General features: G+C 35.0%; 1 protein-coding gene across 2 annotated transcripts in view; it reads left to right on the top strand.

The window, feature by feature from the left end:
• Positions 1–24,283, top strand: part of plcb1 (phospholipase C beta 1) — a 174,358-nt gene that overhangs the window by 2,320 nt on the left and 147,755 nt on the right. For both annotated transcript variants that reach the window (XR_012393186.1, XM_073928037.1), the window contains exon 2: positions 12,399–12,476. Coding sequence is in view for 1 of the 2 variants with exons in the window: in XM_073928037.1 (XP_073784138.1) it covers positions 12,399–12,476 (78 nt within the window). In the remaining variant the exon portion in view is untranslated. The remainder of the gene's footprint in view (positions 1–12,398; positions 12,477–24,283) is intronic.

The raw sequence follows: 24,283 nt of genomic DNA, 5'->3' as shown, positions 1-24,283 counted from the left end.
CCAGTGTTGGGCTGTGGCTGAAAGGGCATTCGCTGCATATGCTGGATAAGTTGGTGGTTCATTCTGCTGTGGCGACCCCCGATTATTAAAGGGACTAAGCCGAGAAGAAAATGAATGATTTATTTGATCTTTGCCATGATGACAGTAATTAATATTTGACTAGATATTCTTCTAGACACTTCTATACAGCTTAAAGTGACATTTAAAGGCTTAACTAGGTTATTTAGGTTAACTAGGCAGGTTAGGGTAATTAGCCAAGTTATTGTATAACGATGGTTTGTTCTGTCTAAAACAAATATAGCTTAAAGGGGCTAATAATTTTGACCTTAAAATGATGTTTAAAAAATTAAAAACTGCTTTTATTTCAGCCGAAATAAAACAAATAAGACTTTCTCCAGAAGAAAAAATATTATCAGTCATACTGTGAAAATTTCCTTGCTCTGTTAATCATCATTTGGGAAACATTTAAAAAGGATGACAAAATTCAAAGGGGGTGAATAATTCTGACGTCAACTGCATGTTCAGCTCTGAGAGGTTTGATTGGTGCACTCACTCCCCTTATTCATTTTAATACACTGTAAAAAAGAAAATACTGGGTTTCCACACAGTTCCTTCATGTTGTCCCAACACAATTACATTTAGTTAATTAAATTATTTTTACAAATTTAAGTTGTCCCAAAAAACCCTTAAAAACTGTGTTGTTTCAATTCATTTTAAACAGATAGTTTAAACAACTAAAGTAGTTTTTGGCCAGCATGGATTTATCTTATTTATTTGTTTAGCATATTTTGGTCACACTTTATTTTAACACTTTAGTTTAATTCACACTATTAATACTTGCTTATTAGACTCAACACATGACATCACTATACTTGATGTTTTTTAAGGCCAACTTAATTGTTTTATGTTCAGTCTATTGTAATAGTTGACTAATATTGATTTTTTTCTGTTTTATTTATTGAAATTAATTTAGCATATTGGGCATCACGGTGGAGGAGTGGGTATCATGATCGCCTCAGTCAGTTGGCATTTCTGTGTGGAGTTTGCATGTTCTCTATTGGGTTGGCTAAATTGCCGTAGTGTATGAGTGTGTGTGTGAATGTGTGTGTGGATGTTTCCCAGTGATGGGTTGAGGCTGATAGGGCATCTGCTGCGTAAAAATGTGCTGGATAAGTTGGGGGTTCATTCCGCTGTGGCGACCTAAGCCGACTAAGCCGACAAGAAAATGAATGAATGAATTCAAACAAACTAATTAGGTTGATCATTACTAAATTTGATTTGTTTGTTTAAATTCAGCCTATATAAATTGATTTCTGTCTCTTGCCTTTAAATAATATAGTAAATCCAGTTAATCTTTTTTTTCCCCACATATTCAGTTTTGAGGGGTTTAATTGATGCACGTCCTCCCCTTATTCATTTTATTTTACCAGAATTGATTTTTATTGTTTTATTTATTTAATTTAAACTAGTATATTTTGTCATTGGATTTACTCCTTTTTTTAAAGGTAAAGCGTGTGCAAACATTTTATATGGGCTGAATTTGCACGAACATTATTAAATTTAGTAATGTTCAACATATTTGTTTGTTTAAATTCAGCCCATATAAAATGTTTGCACACACTTAACTTAAATTTTCATTCATTCATTTTCTTGTCGGCTTATTCCCTTTGTTAATCCGGGGTCGCCACAGCGTAATGAACCACCAACTTATCCAGCACATTTTTTTCATGCAGCGGATGCCCTTCCTACCGATCTCTGAGAAACATCCACACACACACACACACACACACACACACACACACACACACACACACACACACACACACACACACACACACACACACACACACACACACACACACACACATGTTTGTTTTTGTGAAAAGTGGGGACATTACATAGGTTTCCATTCATTTTATACTGTCCAAACTGTATATTGTATTGCCCTCACCCCACCCCACCCCTAAACCCAACCATCACAGGAGACTGTGTGCAGCTTTACTCTCTGATTAAACTCATTCAGTGTGATTTATAAGCATTTTGAGAAATGAGGACGTCACCAATGTCCTCATATTTCACCTCCTTTTTGTAATACCTGTGTCATACCCATGTCATTATACAGATTTGTGTCCTGATATGTCACAAAAACACGTACACACACACACACACACACACACACACACACACTATGACAATTTAGCCTACCCAATTCACCTGTACCGCATGTCTTTGGACTGTGGGGGAAACCAGAGGAAACCCACGCGATCGCAGGGAGAACATGCAAACTCCACACAGAAATGCCAACTGAGCCGAGGTTTGAACCAATCACCCAGGGACCTTCTTCCTGTGAGGCGACATCACTACCTACTGCGCCACTGCTTCGCCCTCATTTATTCATTCATTTTCCTTTTACTTATTCTCTATTTCAGAAGTTGTCACAGTGAAATTAACGGAAAATTATTGCATGTTTTACACAGCGCATGCCCTTTCCAGCTGCAACCCAGTAATGGAAAATGCACACTCACATACACACACACACTCATACACTACGGCCAATTTAGTTCATTCAATTCACCTATAGTGCATGTGTTTGGACTGTGGGGGAAACCGGAGCACCTGGAGGAAACCCACGTTAACACGGGGAGAACATGCATATTCCACATAGAAATGCCAACGGACGCAGCTGGAACTCGAACAAGCGACCTTCTTGCTGTGAGGCCACAGTAAACTGAACCACCATGCTTGACGCAGGGCATGTCTGAAGTTAGGGCTGACATGATCGTCTTAGCAGCGTCTGCCAAAAAAAGTTAGTCCACAATTTGTTTACTGTCTGAGCTGGTGAATTTGCATAACGTATTTGCATAATTTCATCTATGCTGTATATCAAGAATGTTCAGCATATTCGACATTAAAACTGACTTGACTTGACTAGAGCGATCTGATTGGCTAACGCTTGAAAAGTTGAGAAATTTCCAACCTCTATATTAAACAACGCTGTGGAAGTGGCGTTGACGGATCCACTTTTCAGTTCAGCAATGTTTGACATCACCCATTGAAAGTGAATGGGAAGCGTTGATGCTGACACTGTGTGAATCGGGTGTAATGGTTGACCAGGGGTGTGTTTCTCAAAACCATCGTTAGCCAACTAAGGTCGCAAGTTCAGGCTTTACAAACATAGTTTGTTGATTTTCCGTTTCCCAAATCCGTCGCTCCAACGAACATTCACAAACTGCGTCGCAAACTTTAGCACTCACAACTACACCTCTGGAGCTGTAGCTAGAAAAATAGTTCCTAGCTGTGTTCTATTCCCACTTATCCCCCCTATGCCCTACTCATTTAGAACATTCTACCATTTAAAGTTGGAATTATTCAAAATAAAAAAGCATTAAGGTTGTCTCTCTTAGGTGTAATTTGCTTTCAAACTAATTTTACAGTTCAGTTTTAGCGATTTTCATGTTTACATTTGTGCTCCCTTCGCAGTGCACTTGATGTCGTTTTGAACACAGCCTTTTTATGAAAGCTATAAGTGACCTATTATTTAAAAGCGGCATTTATGTTACGTCTCCAAAGCTTGTGAAAACAAAAAGCATACGTGAATTCTTTTGTATTTTTATTTTCATGTATATAACATGGGCCTGCTGGTTAGAACTTTCTGCAGTGGTTTACAAGTGTCAAATTTTAAAAGTAAAAAATAATAAAATAAAATAATAAACAATATCCTACTCTATAATAATAATAATAATAATCATCATCATCATTATTAATAATATTATTATTATTAACGTATGATTTTTTCATTTCTAATAAATAATATTACATTTCATTTTATAATAAATAGCCTTGTTATGTATTTATATGATAGTAGAATACGCGTTAGCTTTTGTAAGTGATTTTATGTTTTAGAATAGAATATGTAATGTTCAGCTTCTCAATAATATTAGTAAAGCAAACTCAGGCTCTAAATGTTCCATTTACATATATTTCAGTTCAAGAGTTCACACTTAGCTGATGATTAATTATAAAGCTTGTTTGGCATGCTGTCCCGGGAGAGAGCCCTGAGCTCATGAGATCCTCGAGCCCAGGGCTCCCTCCCGTTGCAAAGCGGGAGGGGAGTTTGAGCTCAGGTAGATCTCGAGAACTCCCCTGCTGTAGCAAGTGAATGCTCTTGAAATTAATTACTAACTAGAAGCGTGTCTATGTTGACAATTTGGATTGTTCAATTGACTTAATTGCATGTTTAAGGCGGTGGGAGGAAACCGGGGAACCCGGGGGAAACCCACGTCTGCTAGTTTTGGTAAAGCCAGGAACAAGAGACATTCTTGCTGTGAGGCAACAGTGCTAGGCACTGGGCCACTGTGTCACCCGTCTAAGAAGGAGGAGTAGGGGAGGAAGGGGGACTCTTCAAAACGAAGATAGCAATAGAATAAACCCCAGGGTATTTATAGTAGTTTAGGAGTCATCTGATTGGATCGTAGTGAATTAGATAATGCGGGTCAGCTGCTAGCAATCATAAGCACGTGATCCTCTCGAAATTTGTTTATACATAAACTTCACTTAATATGAAAAGCGACTGCATCTTTTTACCAAATCTAATATTGGATTTTATTTTAAATGCATGTGAGGGTAAAACAATATAATTTGCACAAAGAAATGATGGGGCTCTTCTGTAAAGAGCAGTCCACGCAGTTTAGAGCGTCATTATGGGCGTTTTACGTTATAACTAATGTGGTTCAGGCAATGGAACTACACGTTTTGGGAAACACTCGTCACTACATCGTTCTTTTCCCAAACGATGCATAATACTATGATAGTTCAGCCGTGTGTTACGTCGTTGTTTGTGAAATGCACCCCAGTATGGATTTATGTCATTTCATTTATTAATTTATTTGTTAATTTAGCATATTTTGCTCAAGCTTTATATTAGCGCATTAGTGTAATGCAAACTTTTAATACTGGCTTATTACGCTCAAAAATGATGTTTGCTGTTTGTTCAAACTACTTATTTAAAATGAGCTGAAACCACACAATTGTTGAGTTTATTTGGGGGGGACAACTGTTTCATGTTCATACCACTTAAGGGTTGCTGTACAAATGTATAAATTAATTAAAAAATTAAAGTGGATTGAACATCAAACAATTAAGTTGTCCCCTAAAACGTTTAAGAATTGTGTTGTTCTAACTCATTGTAAATAAACAGTTTAAATAGTCTGCAGAAGACATTTTTTTCAGTGTGTTTAATCCTAATAATTTTCATTCATTAATTTTCCTTTGGCTCAGTCCCTTTATTCATCAGGGGTCACCACAGCAGAATGAACCGCCAACTATTGCAGCATATCTTTTACACACCCTTCCAGCTGCATCCCAGTACTGAGAAACTTAATATATCTTATTATAAGCATTTAATAAATCAGTTTTTAACATTTACTTTGCCTCAAAGGTGGTTTGATTCCTGGCTGGGTCAGCTATCATCTCTGTGTGGAGTTTGCATGTTCTCCCCATGCTGGTGTGGGTTTCCTCCGGGTGCTCCGGTTTCCCCCAAAGTCCAAAACACATGCGCTATAGGTGAATTGGGTTAACAGAATTGGCCATCGTGTATGAGAGTGTGTGTTTGGGTGTTTCCCAATACTGGGTTGCGGCTGGAAGGGCATCCACTGCTTAAAACAAATGCTGGAATAGTTGACGGTTCATTCCGCTTTGGCAACACATGATAAATAAGGGACTAAGCCAAAGGAAAATGAATGAATGAAAATAAATATATAAATAAATATATTCCTAAGAGAACATTGTGATCTCCTAGTGCTGGTCTTTTGGCACACTACACAGTAAACCTTAAGATCTGGATGTACTTTTTTTTTTAACCGTAATGGTCCAAAAGTCTGGATCAATCTGCCAGATGATAGGAGATATTAAAAATATTCATATTTTTGAAATGCAGGTTAATGCAGGATTTATTTGTATTGTGTGTGTATGTATGTATGTATGTATGTGTGTATGTATGTATGTGTGTATGTATGTATGTATGTATGTACAGTATGTGTATATATATATATATATATATATATATATATATATATATATATATATATATATATATATATATATATATATATATATATATATTGGTTAATGTTTATTAATTAATGTTTATTAACAAGTCCCTTTATTAATCCGGGGTCGCCACAGCGAGATGGTCACTGGTCCAAGTCCCTGCTGGGTCAGTTGGCATTTTAATGGGGAGTTTGCATGTTCTCCCCATGTTGGTGTGGGTTTCCTCCGGGTGCTCTGGTTTCCCGCACTAGTCCAAACACATGCGCTACAGGGGAATTGGGGAATACAAACAAAATTGTCCATAGTGTATGAGTGTGTATACGTGAATGAGTGTGTATGGATGTTTCCCAGTACTGAGTTGCAGCTGGAAGGGCATCCGCTGCGTAAAATATATGCTGGAATATGCTGGAATTTAGTGCAATCTTGTTCAGAAATAATTGTTATGGTGCACATGAACAAAAAGTGGACATCATGTTCTCCAGTCTAGAGTAATGGGAGATTTTATGAAGAGCTTTTGAACCTTTACTGAAGGAGGAATAATCTATTCTTAGAGATTGACATGATGCAATCATAATCTAAAATATTTCTTTAGTTTGCATCACATACTGTATGTTTGAATGCAAGAAACCTTCAGATTTGACGTGCATTCAGCAGGTTTTGTAGGTGCATTTAGTGTGTTTTTCTGCATTTAATGTGTGCTTTTAGTGCATATAAGTTGTGCATGTGTTTAGTGTGTTTTTGGTCAGTTTAGTGTGTTTATAGTGAACACAATTAGCATATTTTTGGTGCATTAGTGTTTTTTTAGTGCATTAAATGTTTTTCTTTGGTGCATTTAGTATCTTGTGCATTTAATGTTTTGTATATTTAATGAGCATTTTTATCATTTTTTTTAGTGCATTAAGTTTGTTTTTTAGTGCATACAATGTTTTTATTAATGCATTTAGTGTGTTTTATTAGTGCATTTATTGTAGTGCTAGCAATATGTTTTAAGGGCATTTAGTTAGCATTTTTAATGCATGTAATGTGTTTTTAGTGCATTTAGTGTGCATTTTTAGTGCATTTAATGTGATTTTAATGCATTTAGTGTGCTTTTTTAGTGCGTTTAATGTGATTTTAGTGCATTTAGTTTGTTTTTTAGTGCATTTAAGATTGTTTTGTGCATTTCAAGTTTGTAGTGCATTTAGTGTGGATTTTTTTGTGCATTTTATGTCATTTTTAGTGCATTTACTTAGTTTTTAGTGAATTTATTATGTTTTATTGTACATTAGATTTTTTGCATTTAGTTTGCTTTTAGTGCATTTCGCTTGTGTAGTGGATTTAGTTGCATTCAATTATGTTTTGTGCATTCAATTCATGTATTTAGTTTATTTAGTGTGTTTTATAGTACATACATTTATTGTTTTTAGTGTGTTTAAAGTGTTTTTAGTTCATTTACTGTGTGTTTTTGTGCATTTTAGTACAATTACTGTCTTTTTAGTGCATTTAGTGTGCATTTTTATTACATTTAATGTATTTGTTTAGAGCATTTAGTTTGTTTTAGCTCATTTATATTGTTACTAATGCTTTCAATGCATTTAATGTGTTTTTAGTGCTTTTAGTTTGCAATTTAGTGCAGTTTATGTCTTTTTTTAGTGCATTTACTTTGTCCTTAATACATTTAGTTTGTTTTTAGTGCAGTTTATGTGCATTATTAGTGTATTTAATGTTTTTAGTGCATTTACTTAGTTTTTTTTGTGCATTTTCTTTCTTTTATTGCAATGTTTGTTTTTAGTGCATTTAGTTTGTTTTTTAGTGCATGCATTAATATTGTTTTGTGCATTTAATGTGTTTTATAGTGCATGCTTTTAATGTTTTTAATGCATTCAATGAGCTTTTAGTGCATTTAATGTTTTGTTTGTGCGTTTAGTTTGTTTGTAGTCCATTTAGTTTTTTTTTGCGTAATTAGTTAGTTTAATGTATTGTTTTGTGCATTTAATGTTGTATTGCATTTACTGTGTTTTAGTGCATCTAGTGTGCATTTTTAGTGCATTTAGTGTGTTTTTAGTGCATTTGTGTGCATTTATAGTGCATTTAATGCATTTTTACTGCGTTTAGTTCGTTTTTAGGACAATCAGTTTGTTTTCATTGCATTTAGTTTGCTTTTAGTGCATTTCGTTTGCGTGGTGGATTTAGTTGCATTCAATCATGGTTTGTGCATTCAATTAATCTTTCAACAATGTTTTAAGTGCGTTTAAAGTGTTTTGAGTTACTTTAGAGTGTGTTTTTTGTGCATTTTTAGTACAATCAATGTCTTTTTAGTGCATTTAATGTGCATTTTTATTACATTTAATGGATTTTTTTATGTATTTTATTTTATATAGCATTTATATTTTTTTAGCGCATTTAATAATTGCTTTGTGCATTTAATGTGTTTTATAGTGCCAGCAATTAATGTTTTCAATGCATTTAATATGTTTTAGTGCTTTTAGTGTGCATTTTAGTGCATTTTATGTATTTTTTTGTGCATTTAGTTTGTTTTTAGTGCATTTAATGTGCATTATTAGTGCATTTAATGTTTTATTAGTGCATCTACTTCATTTTTTAGTGCATTTTTTTTCTTTTTATCAAATGTTTGTTTTTAGTGCATTTAATATTGTTTGGTGAATTTAATGTTTATAGTGCATTTAGTGTGTTTTTAAAGTACATGTAGAGTTTTCCTCGTGCATTTAATGTTATGTTCATTTGTTCATTTCTTGAGTCTGTCTGCTTAACGCCACACAGCTTTACATGAGCTTATGCTGAAAATGTTTGACGTTTAAAAGCTTTTCTCTGCCAGTAAACCTGGAAATGTTGGCCTGTTGCTATGGCGACGTTCATGCTGTAGATTCCCGTCTTGGTCGCCGGCTACCGTACAGTACATTAGTGAAGACACGCAGTGCCGGCGACTTACAGGAGCATTTTTAGACCCACGCAAGAGCTAAAATAACACAATCAATGGCCGCTGTCCATCTGCACCGCTGCATGTTATTTTGTGGCTTGTACCGGAGGGAAACGATCAGTGAAATCACTCATATAGAGCACTTATGCAATGTCTGAGTCAAAGCGTCCCGAGACCGTATGCTTTTTTCTTGTGTGAGGAGAGATTATTCTTTACCTCCCACAGAAACGCCAGCGCTTCATTTCTGCTGTGCTTTTTATTCAGCGCACTTAAAATAACTGCAGCTGACTTTACTGTCCTCATCATAATCAGCCTGATTAATCTTACTCTGTCTGATCAGCGCTGGACCGTGGATGAATCAGGCTATACTGTATAGTTGAAGTCAGAATTATTAGTCCTCCTGATTTATTAGCTACTTGGATATTTTTCCCCAATTTTCTGATTCAGTTTTTCTACACATTTCTAAGCATAATAGTTTGTTCTGTAGACAAGTAAAAACAAATATCGCTTAAGGGGGCTAATAATATTGACCTTAAAATAGTTTATACAAATAAAAGCTGCTTTTATTCTAGCCCAAATAAAACAAATAAGACTTTCTCCAGGAGAAAAAAAAACATTATATGAAATACTGTGCAAAATTCCTTGCTCTGTTCAACTTTTTTGTGCATTTAGTTTGTTTTATCAGTGCATTTAGTGTGTTTTAAGGTTTTTTTCAGAGTCATTAATTGGTTTCTTGGGCTTTTAATGATCATTTTAGTGCATTTAATGTGCTTTTAGTGCATCTAGTGTGCATTATTAGTGCATTTACTATCTATTTTTAATGCATTTAGTTTGTTCTTTGTTCATTTAGTGTGTATTTTTAGTGGGTTTAAGATTTTTTAGAGCTATTAATATGTTTCTAGGGCATTTAATTAGCATTTTTTGTGCATTTAATGTTCTTTTAGTGCATTTAGTGTGCATTTTTAGTGCATTTAATATGTTTTTAGTGGATTTAGTGTGCTTTCGTTGCATTTAATGTATTTTTTAATGCATTTAGTTTGTTGTTTGTGCATTTAGTGTGTATTTTTAGTGAGTTTAATGTTTTTTAGAGCTATTGACATGTTTCTAGGGCATTTTGTGCATTTAATGTGCTTTTAGTGCATTTAGTGTGCATTTTTAGTGCATTTAATATAGTTTTAGTGCATTTAGTGTGTTTTTGTTGCATTTAATGTATTTTTTAATGCATTTAGTTTGTTGTTTGTGCATTTAATGTGTATTTTTAGTGAGTTTAATATTTTTTAGAGCTATTAACATGTTTCTAGGGCATTTTGTGCATTTATTGTGCTTTTAGTGCATTTAGTGTGTTTTTGTTGCATTTAATATGGTTTTAGTGCATTTAGTGTGTTTTTGTAGCATTTAATGTATTTTTTAATGCATTTAGTTTGTTGTTTGTGCATTTATTGAGTTTAATATATTTTTTTAGAGCTATTAACGTGTTTCTTGGGCTTTTAATTATAGTATTTTAGTGCCTTTAATATATTTAAGTGCATTTAGTGTGTTTTCGTTGCATTTAATGTCTTTTTTGATGCATTTAGTTTGTTGTTTAGTGAATATAAGATTTTTTAGAGCTATCAACATGTTTCTAGGGCATTTAATAAGCATTTGTAGTGCATTTAATATGGGTTTAGTGCATTTAGTGTGTTATTATTGCATTTAATGTCTATTTTAATGCATTTAGTTTGTTTTTTAGTGCATTCAATTTAGTTTTGTGCATTCAATGTTTGTTTTAGTGCATTTAGTGTGTTTTATAGTACATTTATCTAATGTTTTAGTGCATTAAGTTTGCAGTCTTATTCCATTTAATTTTTTTACCACATTTAGTTTGTTTTTAGTGCATTTAGTTAGATTTTAGTGCAGTCAGTATTGTTCTGTGTATTTTTGTAGGGTATTTGGTGTGTTTTATAGTACATACATTTAATGTTTTTACTGAATTTACTATGTTTTTAGTACATTTACTGTGCATTTTAATGCATTTAATGTTTTTTGTAGCGCATTTAGTGTGAGTTTTTAGTGCATTTAATGTCTTTTTTGATTCATTTGTTTGTTGGTTGCGGATTTAGTGTGTTTTTAGTACATTTAAGATTTTTAGATCTATTAACATGTTTCTAGGGCATTTAATTAGCATTTTTAGTGCATGGTTTCATTGCATTTAATGTCTCTTTTAATGCATTTTGTTTGTTTTTAGTGCATTCAATATTGTTTTGTGCATTTAGTGGGTTTTATAGTACATTTATCTAATGTTTTTATTGCATTCAATGTGTTTTAGTACATTTAGTGTGATTTAGTGCATTTAGTGTGCAGTTTTATTGCATTTAATGTCTTTTAATGCATTTAGTTTGTTTTAGTGCAATTGGTTTGATTTTTAGTGCATTCAATTTTGTTTTGTGCATGCAATGTCTTTTTAAAAACATTTAGTTTGTTTTTATTGCATTTAGTTAGATTTCAGTGCATTCAGTATTGTTCTGTGCATTTTGTAGGGTATTTAGTGTGTTTTATAGTACATACATTTAATGTTTCTACTGCACTTAATATGTTTCAGTGCATTTAGTGTGCATTTTAATGCTTTTAACATGTTTTAGTGTATTTAGTGTGCATTTCAATGCATTTAATATGTTTTTTTTTAAATCATTAAGCTAACTTAATCCATTTGCGTTGGGATGATATTAAGGAATTGTGTGGAACCCAACATTTTTTTTTTGCAGTGTACTTAAAGTTTTTGTCTTGTTATTAGTTTAAACATGAAAAAAATTGTAAAGTTAAGAAGCATTTTTTATATAAAATTTACATTCAAATATAAAATAAATGAGTTATTAGAAATGAATTATTAAAAATATTATGTTTATAAAATGTGTTGAAAAAAATATTCTCTCTGTTAAACAGAAATTGCGGAATAAATATACAAAAGGTCTAATAATTCAGGAGGGCTAATAAGTCTGACCTCAACTGTATGTGACAATTAAAAACTTAAACTTAATTATATATCCGGCACAATAAGGCACACAATGTCTTGCTATTTTCAGACCACTGAAATATTAATTTTCCGGTTTTGCTATGTTGGTTGAATAGCAAATCCATTTGTGCCACTTAGTAGACTCATGGGTGTTCCAGGTTAGAAAGGAGGTGTTAAGGCGCATCGTTGGCGTGTTGCTATTTTGAGGAACTAAAGCTGAAAGCAGGTCTAAAGTCCAGCACAATTGCGTTAATTGTGTGCCTTGCTCACACATAGCAATACAGAAATATCTTCACAAATGAAAAAGAATTAAAGGAATAAAATATTACAAAATGATTACTTTCTACATAAATATAAAAACCACTGCCCTCATCTCGGGGGGCTTTTTCAGTTTATTCTCTGTTTGTGCATTAAAACATGTGTTTTATTTGTTGTTTTGCTCAGGATTCTTCAACAGTGACTCCAGTGACGTTACATGTGGATCCGCAGGGATATTTCCTGTACTGGACTGATCAGAACAAGGTAAAATGAGTGAGATATATATGAAAAATTCAATAATCTCAGTTTATAATAACCAGTTTTGTGTGTTGTTTGCTGATTGTGGTCATCTGGTAGCATCAAAATGCTCTCTTGGTAATTACTTGGTAATATATATATATATATATATATATATATATATATATATATATATATATATATATATATAGAGCAATATCACACGAGTACCAGTGCGATATGGCACTGGTGGGAGGCATGCAGCCTCATGACTTAGCGTCCCACCAGTGCTGATATACAGCCATATCGCACTGCTACTCATGTGATATTGCGTTTATACAGCAGTTCTACGGCACCATCATGTATATAAAAAATAAGAAAATCAAACACGAAGAGTCTAAAAACCCCTTTTTATTTAAAAGTACTTTCTTCGGCAAATCATTCACATCTGCAGCTGACGTCAAAACTGCAGAAGCCGTTACTAATTCACCAACGTCACTTTAGAGCTAGTGTTTGAATGACTCTCTATAGCTTAATGTCTAAAGTGATGACAAAACAGCTGATTTTGTTCACTTTAAGATTATAAGGCTGAATGTGACATGAAATGCCATCAGTCTACAGAGATATCTTCTTACAGTGTTACAGTTTACAGTATTTCTCGGTTGCAATCAGGATATCACAATAATTAACCCCGAAAAAAGCAACGCAGTCAATACCAGACTGCTGTTTAGTGATGGGAAGTTGGGATCATTTTACTGACTCGGATCTTTGAGTCTCGTTCATCAAGATGAACGAATCTTTTTGCGAGTCATTTTCTTCATTTGGATCAATTTGCCAAAATATTATTAAAATGTTACGAATTGCTTCCAAACACATCTACTACTAGCCCAAAAGGTTGATCACAAGACAAATAAGTCATAAATAGAATATAAGAAGGAGAAAATAATAATTCAATGTTGACCTGCTCTTTGGTCTGTGAAGGTATTGTTGTCTCTTTGCTCAGCTCACCTCTTCATGTCTTCAAATGTCAGTGGTTCGTTCACGTTACACTGACAGTATCATATAATCTTAACCAATGTACACAGTGTGAGCCGATAGGAGCCCTGATAATTAGTTCACCTTTCGAGTCTTCTGGTTCTTGAGTCGTTCGTTCATCACGTGACTAAATGACTCAAACCTGATAAAAGACTCGAGAGATGAACGGATCAATTCTTTCTCTGGCTCTAAATGCATATGATTGGCCCGTGAGGAACGAATGACTCAAACCTGATAGAGGATTTGAGAGATGAACGGATCAATTCTTTTTCCAGCTCTGAACGCATATGATTGGCCCGTGAGGAACGAATAACTCAGACCCGATAGAAGACTTGAGAGATGAGCGGATCAGCTCTTTATCCGGCTCTAAACACTTATGATTGGCTTCTGCCTTTCCGCGATGAACGACTCAAAAGACTTGAAATGAACGATACCACCTGGACAAATGTTCAAAATCTTTCTTTCTGCACTAACAAAAATAGTGTCTGCAAAATTGTTGCAAACAATTTATTTGTGTTGAATTTAAACAAACAAATTAAATTGAGTAATGTTCAACTTAATTTGTTTGTTTAAATTCAGCCCAAAAAATTGTTTACAAGCCCTTAACTTAAATTTTTTTAGTAAATCCAAGGAATCATCTTTGAATATTTTTTTTTTTCAGTGTGCCAACACAACACACATTGCTGATATGCAAACAAATCGGTATAAATACAGCACTACAACATACAAAAGAGAGAGATCAACTTAGAATATCACTTACCAGCATACCTGCCAACATGTGTCTGAATATCCGGGAGACAGGCCGGAGGGGGTGTTCGGGGGTGAGGTCTCTGAAAAACACTGTTGAGAATCAGGATAAGTTGCAACGAGTTTTCTGGAAAAAATTAAAAACCGGATTGTTGCTGGAGACTGGTTTGAAATTCGGGATACTCCCAACAAAATACTGTTATAAACTTCTAAGCGTAAGGGCTTATTATGCGGTTCTGTCATCATCTTGTGAATAGAAAACATCAACCGTCTTTGGTCAACTCTATGGCAGGCTAATAGTTTAGTGCCCCTTTTTAATGATTTAATATTAGTATTATGGTTCTTCTGAGTGTGCCAGTTTAGGTTTAGTTCAACACACAGTTCTGATGTTTTTATTATAATGTGTTCAAAAGTGTCATGTTGGGGAAGTGTACACAGTTTGCTGTTTTAGGGGCGTGTTGCTTCACATGAAAAGTAGTTTTGGCTTCCCGTCCAATGTAACAAGGGGGCGGAGCCAAAAGCTCCCACGGTCTGTGTTTGCAACAGACAGGCTGACAGACAGAGAGAGAGAAGCTAAGCTATGCTAGGATGAACATTCAGCCGTACATGTACGACTCGGACACAGACCGAGCAGAGAGTACAAAATCATTTATTAATAACCACACACACTGAATTAATTTTGACTGAGGCACCGAATGCGCCGCATCACGGCACGCCAGACACTCTCAGTGGCACGGCAGAAACATGACGTGTCCTGAATCGTCGCGCTATGCATTGCAGAACTCCAAACACAAGCCTCCACCAGGGCAAACACAACGGCGCAGCCGAGCCGCCAACCCGAAGCTCCGCCGCGTTCACCCCGACAGAAACTCATGCCCAGAACTCCGAAATGCACTGTGCCGCGCAACGCAAAAGGTACATGTAATAATTCCGATTAGAGCGATAATGTGGAGAATATTGTTCTTGTGTTGACCCCAATGAGCCTTTTATCTAAAAATAGAGCACGGGTGTTCCTTTAGTGATATTGCTTTGACTCACACGCTGAAGATGGCGGATGTAAAACAAGAAACTGAGGATATGATCGTGACGCGAGGCTTTCAATCAATATTGGTGGGCTGGGGGACCGCTCTCCTACGTAAAGTTGCGGTCAGTCTGAAAACCGCTCCAATCGGCCCAACGTTTTTATGTTGTTAAATTGAAATAAAAGGACTGTGTGTGTTTAGTTCACCCCAATATGACAGTCTATACACTATATATACACACACGTCTGTCCAAACAGCTTGAAAAGTAGATTTTTCACCACAGGTGCCCTTTAAAATAGGCACTATTCTTACAAATAAACTGCATAGTTCCAATCTAAACTACTACATTCTCGCCTAAAAAAAAGCCTCAAAAGTACATTTTGTTGTCTAACAACAGTAATTTTTGTCAAACGGTAGTGTCTCTCTGCTTGTTGCTGACTGTATATGGGCGGAGTAATACTCATAGGTGAAGAGTGAAGAGACCTTTGTGTGCTGGTACTGGCAAAATATCGCACGGCTATCAACAAATCAGATTCAAGAACCATTCATTCATTCATTTTCTTGTGGCTTAGTCCCTTTATTAATCCGGGGTCGCCACAGCGGAATGAACCGCCAACTTATCCAGCAAGTTTTTACGCAGCGGATGCAGCCGCAACCCATCTCTGGGAAACACACACACTCATACACGACGGACAATTTAGCCTACCCAATTCACCTGTACCACATGTCTTTGGACTGTGGGGGAAACCAGAGCACCCAGAGGAAACCCACACGAAGACAGGCAGAACATGCAAACTTCACACAGAAACGCCACACTGGTTCGAACCAGCGACCCAGCGACCTTCTTGCTGTGAGGCGTCAGCACTACCTACTGGGCCACTGCCTCGCCGATTCAAGAACCAACACGGTATTTAAAATGAAACTATTCAGATGGCGCTCTGGCACGGTAGAAATATGAACAGTGGCCTGATTCGTGGCTAGGCGCCGCGGAGAGCTGCCGACTGTGTGTACCCTGATAGAAATTTGAAATGCATGACGCTGCGTGGTGCAACGCTGTGCGTCACCGAGCGTCTCTTCTGGTGTGCTTCCTGCTTAAAGGGTCACGAAACACCAAAACACATTTTTTGAGCTGTTGACAGTCATATATGTGTCCCACACTGCTAAGAACACTATTAGGACACCTATATTTCACTAAAAAGTGTAAATTGGTTGTTTTTGCGTTATTTCAAGCAAATTCGTACTTCCTGTTTGAAACAAATTTTTGAAGCTGCGTCACGGTCATGAGATAATAGCGTGTATTCCAGCGTGCAGACTGGACGTCTGTGCCAGAGTGTGCCTTATTACGTCTTACAGTGTGCTGCATTAATGCATGAGTAAGACTTGGTTCAAACCAATCAGCGCGCTCTATTGTGCAACTTCATTAATATTCATTAGTGTCACCGTCTTTACACCACAGAGACGCCACGTTGTGTTGGCAAAACAAGCGTGAAGTGTTGCTTTTACAGTTTGCTGCCATTAAGTTTCGTTTTCATTTTCTCTCTGTGAGAGTTTATCTGGATCACGTGTGGATTACAGAGTACGCGACGCTCGACAACAATAATTTACGTGTCTAAGGGGGATTATTGTTTACCTGAGAGCTGTTCTCATCTGCAAACGCTGAAATCCGGATTCGCTTGTAGTCTTCTCTTCATAAAGACGCGGCTCTAGTTGCTGGTGATTGTTCTGTCTCTACAGATTTGGTAAGTGAGCGACCAGTGCTCTTTGTATATTCAGTTTGTTCGTATCAAATAAGTTAACTATTGCATTGAGTGCAAACATGTTAGCACCGCATTTTGTGACCGGAATAACACACGCGGCTTTCGGACGCTACCTGCCGTGTGCATCTAAGTTTCCGGGAAATGCGGAGTTTTTTTTCTCTCATTCGCCGTGCGGTATCAAACATTGCATGAAAAATACACGGTTAGAGCAGATCTTCGAATCAAATATCTCATTTGTCGCGAGGGGCATGAATGAATTCCCTGAATGAAAGAGCCAAACTGCAGTTAAAGTCCAACATTTAATAATTTGGCAAATAATTCGACTACAGATGTCCATGTAGGTTAAACACCATCCCTTTCTCCTGTGTATTTTGACTGAAACTCGCGCGTGCCCAAATAGACACTCCCACACCCTCCCACTTTAGTTTCTCCGACACTCCCCCCTAAACAGAGCTGGACACCCCCACTTTTCTGACTTTTTCCAAAGAAGAGGTGTGAAAACACCCTGCTGAAACGAGGGGGTTTCATGGCCCTTTAAGGTTTAGATTAACCTTCCTAAGAATCTTTGACAGCATTTTAACATCAATAAACACACACATTCACCCTAAACTCCTAAGCAGTAAACAGAGGCTTTAAAAAAATGAAGCACACACATGCATCTCGTGATTTTTTTTGTGTGTGTGTGTAGTTTTTCTTGTGCTCTGTGGAGGGAATGAGGTTGGGTCGTTTGTCCAGATGGAGATCTGACAGCCAAGTGCTCACATCGCCTCAGAGTCTGGCAGACCCAGATCATGTCCCACTTTAAATGAAGAAACATATCCATGAAAATATGATGCATGTTTAATCTGAACTCTGGGCTGCTGAATGCTTGATTCTGATTGGCTGATGAGCATTGTAATGCATTTGGCTATTTTCAGATAAACACAGCTAAAGTAGTTCCGGCAGGTTTTATGGTGCATTACAGCTCCATATCACTACGCTGAATGATTTATTTCACAGCCACAACAGTCAGAAATCACATCAAAATACAACAGAAGGCTTTGGATGAGATGTGGAAGAAACTAGTGCTACACACTGGAGCAGTTTGATGACAAAATGTGTCAGATATCGGAAATACAACATCTGAGCAGTGGCTTCAGGTGTCGGAACAGTAGTATAAGCAGTGTAATCCACTTCGGTCTGTTGAAGTATTCGAAAATAATGGACACCCTAGGTCCTACAGGCACACATTCACCATATATCCTAATAATTCAACAGGCTGTCGTCAAATATGCCTTACATAATTTTCAAACGAGCATCAAACATCTTGTTGATTGTTTTGGTTTTCTTCTTGCCTTTTTTTCTAACAATTAACCCATGCTATTTGATTCTGATTTCCCGAGGATCATGATAAAAGTGTGCTGCTATATTCAGGTCAATGCACAGCTAACGTAGTTCCGGCAGGTTTTGAGCACAATTGCAGCTTGTTATCACTACACTGAATGATTTCAATTATCTCACAGCTACAACAAAAATCACATCAAAACGCATTAAAGGGCACCTATGGTAAAAAATCTACTTTTCAAGCTGTTTGGACAGATCTGTGTGTTGGTATAGTGTATTGACCGTCATACTGGGGTGATATGAACACACCCAGTCCTTTTTTTTCAATTTAACTACAAAAAAAGGGTCGGCCAATTGGAGCTGTTTTCAAATCGATCGCACCATTACGTAGGTGTGCGATTCCCCCCGCCCACCGAATTGATTGACAGCTGCGCGCATTAACATGTTCCGGTAGTCGCGTGTATATGTCAACAAGACCAGACAGACATACGCAAAGCAACCGGGAATAAAAGCTCTGTTCTGTTCGCTAGGATCAGCAATCATCATCAAATGTGATTAAGAGTGAGTTTCACATGTTTAAAGTGTTTTAAAACAGAGCATGTGTGTAATTAATTACAGCGTTTTACTTCAGCTTTACTTCATCAGCACAGCCGCGTGTCAGAACAATTATAAAAGAAGACGCTTCAATCCCGGTTTGTGGAAGTTAAATCAGGTTTATTTTGTACATTAGCATAACAGATATCCACACTTGAGGTTAGCCTTAACTAGGCTAAGCGCGCTCTGTCTGTCTGCCTGCCTGCGTGTGTGTGTGTATCATCTGCGGTGTGTGTGTGTGTGTGTTTGTGTGTGTGTGCGCGCGTTTACTTTGTAACGATATTGTGTGTGACTCATCAATGCAACTGCACAATACTGATTAGTAAAGGTTAGTTCTTACTGTAGTATCTCACAAACGCTACGTGAAACCTTCTTCCTTTAAGTCTGTCTGTTGTCTGACGCAGCTGAGGGAGGAGGCATGTAGAAACAGTGGGCGGGAAAGAATCGGCTTAAAGGCGCAGTACGACAAAACCACACCAAAGGTATAATGAAAAATCTGATGGGTATTTTGATCTGAAACTTTATATACACATTCTAGAGACGCAAAAGACTTATATTAAATCTGAAAAAATGGGGTAACCTAGGTTTACCTGGCTTTGTCGCCTTTTTGCTATTTAATTTGTTTACCCCATTATGCCCCTTTTAACAAGGTCTACATAAGTATGATGCCCCTAGAGTGTGTGTATGAAGTTTCAGCTCAAAATACCACACTATTAATGTTTTAAACCTCTCTGAAACTGCAGCTTTTAGGTTTTGATCCTAATTGTGGCGTTTTGGTGGCTGTTGCTTCAGATTCAAGTGAGATTGTGCTCTTTACAAAAGAGGGCGGAGCTACACATACCTATGTGTCAGCATAGTGGCAGATTTAAAAACAATACTTATGTCCTATGCTAATGAGGGAGAGATGTTCGCTAATGGTGGCATGGTGGCTCAGTGGTAAGCACTGTCACCTCACAGCAAGAAGGTTGCTGGTTCGAGTCCCAGTCGGGTTCGTTGGAATTTTTGTGTCGAGTTTGCATGTTCTCCCTGTGTTGGTGTGAGTTTCCTCCGGGTGCTCCGGTTTCGGTGGTTTATTCCGCTGTGGCGGCCTCTGATTAATAAGGGAATAAGCTACAAGAAAATTAATAAATTAATAATTAGGTCAATATTGGGATAATTACATGTACAGCGAGAAAAGCTTCAGCAATTAATTGCAACAAGACAATATTAACGCTTCACATTGTGGCCACATCACCCCCTCAGATGTGTGTAAATTTTCTGGCCTGCAGATACCCACACTAGTGAATGCTGCTCTCTCATTGGCTGTAGGTAATCGCCAATGTTATTTTCAATCAGAACACATTTCACATGGCGCGATATTAAATTGCAGAGCGCTCCAGATATTTAACATGCTAAATATCTCACGATGTTGGTAATTCACCGGCGATTCTGTCAGATTGTGTCTTTGAAAGATTTGCCCTTTATTTTTCGGGTATATGTCTGTGATTTCTCAAAACGAGTCAAAATCAGAGCTAAAATCATGCAGTCTGAACTCACCATTACATAATTGCTCTGTAAATGCTGTGAATGAAGCAGACGTCACAGATTATGGAAGAGCAGGAATTCTCCATTGTAGCCTAGACAGTCATTACAGGAGAATCACAGGCACTTTTTTCTTCAGATAACATCAGGTCATTCCGCCTTTACAGCAGCTCTCAGAGAGTCCCAACGCATCTTATCACGCACAATTAAGGTCAATGAGCTGATAAATGCAGTTCCGAGCAAATCAAGAGCTCCTGGCATTGACTTTATACTGTGAACACTTGCAGGAAAATATACCTTTCTCATATTCATTTGCCTCTTTCTATGAATCTGCATGTCTTTTACATGTTTTTAGAGAAGAATGCAGTTTGGCATATTGCTTTTTTCCCCCAAATGGTCGCAGTAATAATAATTAATAATAATAATAACAAAAATGGAAATAAAAGTAGTAAAATAATAATAATCTCAATCAAAATAATAAAAATGGAAGTAAAATTATTTAAATAAATATAATAATAATAATAATAATAATAATAATAATAATAATAATAATAATAAGAAGAAGAAGAACGGAAGTAAAATTTTATAAAATAAATATAATAATGATGATAACAATAATATAATAATAATAATAAAAACGGAAGTAAAATTTGTAAAATGAATATAATACGGATGATGCTAGTAGAATTATTATTATTATTATTATTATTATTATTATTATTATTATTATTATTAAAAATAATAATAATAATATTAAAAACCCAAGCAACAATAATATTAATAAAAATAATAAAATATTTATAGTAATTATAATAGCAGTAATAATAGTAATAATGAAATATGGAAATAAAATTAGTAAATATCAAAAATAACAATAATAGTAATAACAATAAAAAATAAAATAATAATAATAATAATAATAATAATAATAAGAAGAAGAAGAATGGAAATAAAATTAGTAAAATAAATAAATAAATAAATAAATAAATAAATAAATACAATAAAAATAATAACAATAATAATAATAATAATAATATAATTGAAATAAAAATTATCAAAATAAATAAATAATAATATTAATATTCATATTAATATATTAATAATAATAATAATAATAATTAACACTAATAATTAATTAATTTATAATTCATGTAAATATATTTTTTTAACCTTCTGGTAGTATTTGGTCATTTTAGACAAACTTTTTTAATTCACTTAATTTTACTTAATTTGAATACACAAACGTTCAATTACAGAATCCCCGGAATGGTCAATAACTCCTTGACAATTAGTATTGGGTAATTTACAGTGTGCTTGAAATTTGGCCAGTAATACTGTGAAAATGGCCAGTAATACTGTAAAAAGAGCCAGTAATACTGCAAAATTTTCAAGCGAAATGTAAATTAGTAATTACAAATGTGCTTAAAAACTACAGCACAATTATAATTGTTAATTTATAGTGTGCTTGTGAATTTGACTATAATACTGGCAACGCAAGTTGCCCACAATACTGTAAATTTTACAACAATTTTTTTTACAGTTGAAGTGAGTTTTTTGTTTTCCTTTTCCTGAGGTTTTGTAATATAATGTAATGTGTGTATTTATATAGCGCTTTTATAGTGTATGGCCACACATCTACAATCATGAGGGGTTTTTTTCCTTTCCACCATCAGTGTGCAGAATCCACTTAGATGATGTGACGGCAGCCACAGGACAACGGCCCCAGTGCGCTCACCACACACCAGCTATAGGGAGAGTGGAGAGATAGTGATAGTGAGATAGGGATAATTGTGTGGCCAATGAAGGCAACTTTGACCAGGACACTGGGGTTACACCTCTACTCTTTACTAGAAGAGCCATGGGATTTTTAATGACCACAGAGTCAGGACCTCGGTTTAACATCTCATCCGAAAGACGGTGCTCACTGCCAGTATAGTGTCCCCTTTAAACAAGCAAACTAATCTGCCAATGGGGTAAGCAAGCTTTCGCAGCCAAAACAACAATATTTAGCTTGTTTTAAGGATAAACCCACTTAATTTTGACTTATATTTCTCTGAAATCAAGACAATATTTGTTGCTTGTCTAGAAAATGCTTCTTGATTTAAGAATATTTATATATTTAGACTAGAAACAGGACAAAAACTCTAAATAGGAAAAGCATTATTTTAGTGTGTTGCAGTATACTCATGTTTTCTTATTTATTTTTATTTAAACTTGCGAATTTTTGGACTTCTCCATTGCTGTTTAGAGAGTTGAACAGGAAGTGAGGTCATTAGGGTGAACGCGACGTCCTCCCGTTCAGTGGTTTATATAAGAGAATCAATGGTGATTCAGCGCAGTGAGGATGCAGAGTTTGTGAAGCAGCAGTGAGTAATGGCAGAGAAAAACGAATATTCATACGAGTGACTCAGAGAGCAGATGGGATTGAATAAAACGCCGCTAATCGTGAAGAGCTGACAGGACACCCTGAAGCGCAGCTCCTACTGGAGACACTTATTATCAAGCATGATTTTAGGGCTTCAGTCTGTGTGGATGAAAAATGGAAAGGGAAATTAATAAAATTATAATAATAATAATTATTATTATTATCACAATTATTATTATTATTATTATTAATATTATTATTATTGTTATTATTATTATTATTATTATTATTACTACTATTATTATCATTATTATTATTATTATTATTATTAAAATTCTAATAGTTCTAATATTAATAACAATTAAAATACTACTACTACTAATAATAATAATAATAATAAAAATAATAATAATAATAATAATAATAATAATAATAATAAAAATAATAACATGGAAATAAAATAGGCTAGGCGGTGGCGCAATAGGTAGTGCTGTCACCTTACAGCAAAAAGGTCACTGGTTCGAGCCTTGGTTGGGTCCGTTTGCATTTCTGTGTGGAGTTTGCATGTTCTCCCTGCATGCGTGTGGGTTTTGTCCGGGTGCTACGGTTTCCCTCACAGTCCAAAGACATGCGGTACAGGTGAATTGGGTAGGCTAAATTGTCCGTTGTGTGTGAGTATAAATTAGTGTGTGTGGATAAGATGGGTTGCAGCTGGAAGGGCATCTGCTGCATGAAACCTGTGCTGGATAAGTTGGCGGTTCATTCCACTGTGGTGACCCCTGATTAATAAAGGGACTAAGCCGAAAAAAATTTATAAATTAATAAAAACAATTAAAATAACAATAATATTAATAATAAAATAGAAGTAAAATAAATATAGTAATGATAAAAATAAAGTTAATAGTGATACAATGAATAATAATAATAATAAGAATAGCAATAGCAACAATAATAATAATAATAATAATAATAATAATAATAATAATAATAATATTGTAAATAACAATTAAAATAATAAAATGGAAAAAAATATAATAACAATAATAATAATGATATTAATAGTAATAAATAAAAAATATATAACAATAATAACAACAATAATAAAAACAATATTAATAATGATAAATCGAATAATAATAATAATAATAATAACAGTAACAACAACAACAATTAAATTAATAATAATAAAATAGAAATAAATATAATAATAATAATAATAATAATAATAATAATAATAATAAAATAATCATAATAATAATGATAAAATAATAGCAATTAAAATCATAGTAATAATAATGAAAATAAAATGTATTTAAATAATAATAATAATAATAACAATAATAAACAACAATAATACATTAATTTATAATTAATTGTTTTATATTTAATTGTTATTATTTTGATAATTATTAATATAATAATAATAATAATAATAATAATAATGATGATGATGATGATGATGATGATGAT

Source organism: Danio rerio, chromosome 17 (genome assembly GCF_049306965.1).
Source record: "Danio rerio strain Tuebingen ecotype United States chromosome 17, GRCz12tu, whole genome shotgun sequence".
In the NCBI taxonomy this organism is placed as follows: Eukaryota; Metazoa; Chordata; class Actinopteri; order Cypriniformes; family Danionidae; genus Danio; species Danio rerio.
This window is presented reverse-complemented; position numbering and strand designations above follow the sequence as displayed.